Source organism: Drosophila melanogaster, chromosome 2L (assembly GCF_000001215.4).
Source record: "Drosophila melanogaster chromosome 2L".
Lineage (NCBI taxonomy): Eukaryota > Metazoa > Arthropoda > Insecta > Diptera > Drosophilidae > Drosophila > Drosophila melanogaster.
In genome coordinates, this window is record NT_033779.5 from 5,582,902 (window position 1) to 5,588,901 (window position 6,000).

The 6,000-nt window shown below is 44.9% G+C and overlaps 1 protein-coding gene across 2 annotated transcripts; it reads right to left on the reverse strand.

The window, feature by feature from the left end:
• Positions 1 to 4,213: 4,213 nt before the first annotated feature.
• On the reverse strand, positions 4,214 to 5,513 carry CG7251 (uncharacterized protein). Of its 2 annotated transcripts, none has more exons than NM_001298701.1 (2): positions 5,070 to 5,513; positions 4,214 to 5,012 (listed from the first exon to the last, which is right to left on the reverse strand). In NM_001298701.1, exons 1-2 carry the CDS (start codon positions 5,388 to 5,390, stop codon positions 4,368 to 4,370), a joined length of 966 nt encoding a protein of 321 aa, NP_001285630.1. In that variant the 5' UTR covers positions 5,391 to 5,513; the 3' UTR covers positions 4,214 to 4,367. The 2 variants fall into 2 exon arrangements, with proteins under 2 accessions (NP_001285630.1, NP_608944.1); NM_135100.3 differs by having other exon boundaries at positions 4,248 to 5,012.
• Positions 5,514 to 6,000: the final 487 nt, after the last annotated feature.

A 6,000-nucleotide genomic window follows, 5' to 3' on the forward strand; every position in this document is an offset into this window, starting at 1 on the left:
GCGCTGTGAAATGAACAACATTTTGCAAGGTGATTTACCAGTTATTAGATTTTTCAACCCAAAGTGGCTAGGCTGGCTTATTGCGCTTGCCGCGCACCGACTGCCTACCTACCATTTCCTTGGGGAATACAGCTGCTCCTTTACCTTTTTATAATCCTGCAAAGTTTTTATTTGATTGCGACAAATATTCGCATCTCATGTCGCAAAAGAACAGAGCCGAGCAGAATGTCAAAGGCATTTGAGCAAAACAATTGCTGGGCCAAAAGTTTTTGCTCACAACTTTTGAACTATGCCTGATTAAATAAAAGCCCGAAAAGAAGTTGAGCTCAGTTGTGCTGGTAAAGATAGTCATATTGCATAAGTAAATATGCGAAATTGTTGTTTGAGAAGTGTTTATGCCATCTAGCGCATTCCTTTGGACTTTACATCTCACTCAACGCCTGGAACTTGGAACTATTAGTCAAACTTCCGGACTTCCATACCCTTTTCATAGGGTATTTCCGGTTTTACAGCAAATTTAACTTTAATATGCTTTTTTGCGTAGATGTTTAGAATGTGCTAAGATTTGGTCGACATTTCCAGAGAAGAACGACTCTTTGCAAGTCTAAATATTTGATTGAATTAAAACGTACCGCTTGGCCGTGCATTTAAAACTTTGTCGGCTTTTAATAAATTTACGTAATTTCCAGAGAGAGACAGAGCTGGCCTGAAGTAAGCCACACAACTTTGCAGAGCAACTTTGGCACATTTCTTAATTAGCTTTATGAGTTTGCTGCGAAGCACCTGGCGAAATTCCCATGCGTGCGGTCAGTCAGGTGGCCAGCCTAGTCCCAAAACTTTGCTCGGCTGTGAAAATATTATGCAAAAATAATATTAAAACTTTGCGTATGATGCCCCATTGTTCAACTTTGTATTGCGACCAGTTCGGCGTGTGAGGAATACCACTTGACTGGAAGGCGATGGAATGTGATGCTATCAATGGCAGTGGCAACAATGGCCAATTTGTAGAGAGATCCTTGAGCCGCATAAATTATACCTTGCCCCCTAATTGGGCCGGTCTTCGGATGAAAATGACGACGACAACGCCAAACGGCGACACTTGAAATCAAAATTCACGACATGGGTAGGGGAAATCGCTAGGAAATGTCAGTCCGCTGTCCATAGTCCGTCGACATTGGGCGTAAAGCGAAAGGCAGCAAGGCGTAACATGCGATAAAATTGAGTTGGAGACGTGTCTCAAATCTAAAATTAACAAACTGCCCCAGTCAGTCAGGCCAGTCAGTCAGCCCAGTCACCGAGTCAGCGAGTCACCGAGTTAGCCGGATCCGTCCTTTCCCGGCCAAATGTCCTGCGACACAGCCCAGCCTGCATGTAAATGAGTTTTTAATGATGTCCACGTTCGCCATCGTCCACCGTCTGCGTTCAAATCCACTCCACTCCGTCCCTCGATTTTCCGCTCTACTCCCTCGCCGTTGCGAGTTGCTCTTTCGAGTGTCATAGTTTGCCTAATTGCTGACATAATTTTGCCGGTTTTTTGCCTCTGCCCTTTAATAGTTTTTTTTTTTGTCCACCGTTCAGCTATTGGTTTCATGTAAATGCGGGCCTGATTAGCGACAGTCATGAATTTCAATTTGCTCCTTAATTAATTGTTGATTTAAAATTCTTGCGTGCCAATGGAGCTGCACAACCTGGACGCATATAATCTTGGGGCTTCAGCTCAAGGTTTTTTCTTCAATTCAAAAGGGGCAATTACTCGATATGGTCGCTATTGGATTACAATAGTGTCAGGACTTGCGAAAGTATTGGATTTAGGAAAGGTCGTTCGAAATACACATACATTGAGCTGCCATTGAACAGCGCGACCATTTTTGCATAAGAAAAGCTCAATCTTTCATGGCCGTTCACAAAGATAAAGCGGAATAAAAAGGGCCAGTTCATAGATAAACTCGCGCTTCAGTGGCAGAAAAAAGAAGATATATTGCCAGGTGTTTAGTGGTAAAAACAATGAAGCGCCCCCACCATCCTAACAACTGCGCCAAGGTGGACTGCTCGCTGTGCCCATAAATAATGCATTGGAAAAAGGGGAGTCAGGTCCGTCCGACCATTGAATGCTCGACAAAGGCAGGTGCAAAGTTAAGGAAAGCTGGAAGAGGTCAGCGTATCCGTCGATGCCGAGTTTTATGCTCACACAATGGACCAGATATTTATCAAACTGATGTCGTGCGATCAATAACGTGGGCGGCTGGAGAGGATTGCCTCGAGTGGATGGATTATGAGTGAGTGATGTTTGAGGATGTTCAACATGGGTCTGGAAGCTACTGAATGTGGAATAGGTAGGCAGTGGGAGCAAAACAAATGTATCCAATTGTAAATATAAAACAATCAAGTACTAAAACACACTACTAGTTGTATTATGATCGATGCTATGTTAGTGTCATACGATTTTATGTTAGTTATGTTCGTACTTTTATGTTAAGTAATTTTCCGAACGAATGAAATAATCTTTATTAACTGACACTTTAATGTTGTTGATTCCAAAATAACACTCACTTAGCTTTAAGAATATCTGTCTAGATTTTCTCTGAGTGTCAATGAGTGGGCGTCGGTGGACATGGGGTTATGTTGTGGTCCGGGGGCGGTTGCTCAATCTGGCCATTACCCTGGTCAGATGGGTATCAAGCCGAAAGGCACACTACAATAATATCAAAGCGAAAGTGCGTAAACAATGCAAGCAACCTGGAAACGACTTGACTCTAAGCTCTACCCTTGACTTGGCGACCAAGTTGCATGCAACAGCAACAAAGGCACCAACAACATGGTCATCATGGGGATGATGAAAACAAACAGCAACAAAAACAACGAGCTTAACAACAAAAGCAGCACAAGCAGCACAAACTAGTTAGTGCAAACAACATTGATGACGAATAACATGCTTCAATACCTTCCAAATTTAATCCTGCCAATGCTCAATATTCGGGGACTTCACCCCCTCTCCAACCAACACCGTTTCCCCATCATTTCCCAGTATCTCGGACAAACAACCGAACATGCATGAGTAGGCATCGACCTGGCCAACTGCACACTGTAAAAAAAAGAACAAAAAGGAATATTCAAAGGATATGCCAAATCTGTATGTGGATATTTGCATATTTTAAAGATTTTGAAAGATTTTATGAGTTTGGCAGTTTAAAAAGACCAATGCAGTTTTTAAAAGTAAACCATCACATATTTTAAAAAATTTAATCACATTATCTTTTACGTGTAATCTAAGTGAATATGCAGCCTTTAGTCCACTGATTTATATAGTTTTAGCTTTAACTTGCAACTGATTGAAATCGGAACATATGTTCCACGCCTGGTTGACGGAGACTTTAACATACTTGTGCCATTACTTCAATCACAGTGCACTTTCTCTGCCTGTGTGTGCGGAGTCATGCGTGTGTGAACTGGAAACCAAACCAACGTTGACCTCATCAAAAGGATTTCCAACGTCTTTTTGGTCTTTTTGTTTGCCCGGACCGGCTGGCCTTTGACTTTGCTGCAGGGGGGAGCTTGGAGCAAGCCGAGTGCTGTGGAAACTGTGCAAATGAACTTTAGGCCTTTGGCTTTGTTTGTTTGCATTTCGGTTTCCCACTCCCAAAAGCCAGTTGACCGACTCCCCCCATGTTTTCCACTTGATGTTACCTAAAACATGCTTTATTTTATTTTGGAACAATATAATTTTGTAACTTTTCAGACGCACAGGATCAGCCACATCGGGAAATCTAATGAAAATGGGCAGAACTTTTACACCATTTGCTCGGCATCGTCCGCAGCTCCAGCTCTAGTATCCTGCCCCCCAAAATGTATCTTGTCCAACAACAATTGAAATCTTATTGAGTGTCCTGTCCTTTGCAGTAGAGGATTCGATTTTTGCGCACCTCCTTTCCTTTGTGTTTTTCTTGCAAATTGTTATTTGCCATCGTAAGTGCCCCTCCGCAGCTGCCCTTGCCCTTCTTTTCGTATTGGTTTACAAAATTGGTTAAACTGTGTATTGGTGCAATTGTACGAATTGACTTTTGAATTGCTTGAAAATAGTGTTTGGCCATTCTACTTGGAAGGCAAAGATTATAACTACAAGCCATTAGGTACCTTGCAAAATATATAACTTCTAACGATTATCATTTCAATCTGCATACATATGTATACATACATAAATCCCCTAATCAAACATCTGAAATTATGCTGGAATTCTAAGAAAGCGTTTTAGTTTCTAAACCCTGTCGGTGTATATTTTAACATCACTGTTTTTATATCTAAATAATTTCTGTACATTTGGAGTCGCCAAAAAAGTTTTGCTTTGACATCTTAAATCTGAACGGAGAGGACTACATTTGCGTCTGTTTAACTGGACCCATCCATGGAGTGGGATTCACATAGAGTTGAGATATGGTGCCTCGCAGTGAGTCCATGCCCTGATTGAGGGGCACCGGCTTGGGCTTGGCGTCCACATTGCTCATCCACTTCGACCAGGCATCCTGGGCCAGTTGCCGGCGCTGTTCCTCTTTCAAGGCCTTGGACAACATGGCGCGTCGCTTCTCCTCGCGCTGCGCCTGCTGCTGACTCTGCTTTTTTAGCCACCAGTCCTCAACGACCCTGCGAATCTCGTCCTTGGACACCTTGCGAATGCGTCTGGGTGCCGTCGATGAGCTCGGCCCGGATCCCAGCGATCCCAGTCCGGATAAGGACGATACGACGGGATTCTTGCGCAGTGACTCCAACGGATTCTTGCGCAGAGCTATGCTGGCCTTCATGGCCGCGTCTTGGATGTGGCTCTCCAGCTGCAAGTTTGCCGCCTGGCGGGCCTTGTCCTTTAGCCACTGCTCGTAGCACATCCTGGCCAGCTGCTTGCGCTCCTCCGTCCGCTGCTGCTTGAACTCCTGCTCCTCCTTGATTCGCCGCTGCTTCTCTAGTAATTGCTGCTGCTTGGCTGAGTACCAGTTCTGATAGGCGGCCTCTGGTTGGCGGTCCACCTGCGAAATGTGGGAAATAAATTATAATTTTATGTAATAAAACAACTCACATCCTACCTTAATTCCCTTGCAGTGGCTGAGATAGTTGAGGGAGCTTTCCTGCGAGCTGAGACACAGCGAGGGCACCAAGTTGCTCTGGATCTCCGATCGCTTGAGTCCGCCGAGCGACCAGTTGTCCGTAGATTGGGGCGAAGGATTTCCACCGTCGTCCTTGAAGAAGTATGTGCGTGTGGTGTTCTGGGCGAGCGAGCTCGGCGAAGACATGGAGTTTAGTGAGCCTCCGGATGACGGGGAGCGCGCAATGCAAGTCCTGCTGCTGAAGATCTCATCCCGCAGGACTATTTGTCCAGAGGAAGTAACGTGGCCGCAAAATGCCATTCTCTTAACCTTTTTATTTTTAGAGGAACGCGTATGAACGAGGAAGCTGTATAGACACTGTTAAACGAAATAATTTTTTGGCTTTTCTTTTTTTCAAACCGATTGTCTAGGCTCGAAAGTGTGTTACTGAAAGGGTTTTGACTTGTTTTTCACCCACTCCCTGTTGTTTCTCATCCACTCTCACCCAACACAATCTCTTGTCAATTCGAGCCGTGAAAAGTTTGTCGCTGCCCACCACCGACGAGCAATTAAACCTGCAGGCCGGCCAATTGCGCTTTCATATGCAGCGGAAAATTGTAATTACAATGCCGGCTACTGCAACAACAACAACTAGCTGGTTGCATAAAGGATATATAGTACGCGTGCCTTGGCGATGACGTCGCGGCTGACGGTGTAAACCTCAGTTGCCGACACATCAGTAAATGGCGGCGGCCCATTGACATTTCCGCTGATTACTTTATGGCCGAACACATGTACACGGACCTTCGCAGCCGCAGTGCATAACGGTCCGACGCCTGTCGCAACATGACATGACATTTCGACGCCCCACCACCCACTGCCCGAATGCCCCATCGCCCACTGCCCTCTGGTGGCATCAACGTGGCCCTCA

What these genes read in the sequence shown, in the direction of transcription:
- CG7251 (NM_001298701.1), bottom strand. Translation starts at nt 5,390, where the DNA reads ATGGCATTTTGCGGCCACGTTACTTCCTCTGGACAAATAGTCCTGCGG. An exon ending in GCCACTGCAAGGGAATTAAG is followed by an intron (nt 5,013 to 5,069) that starts GTAGGATGTGAG and finishes CACATTTCGCAG; the next exon opens with GTGGACCGCCAACCAGAGGC.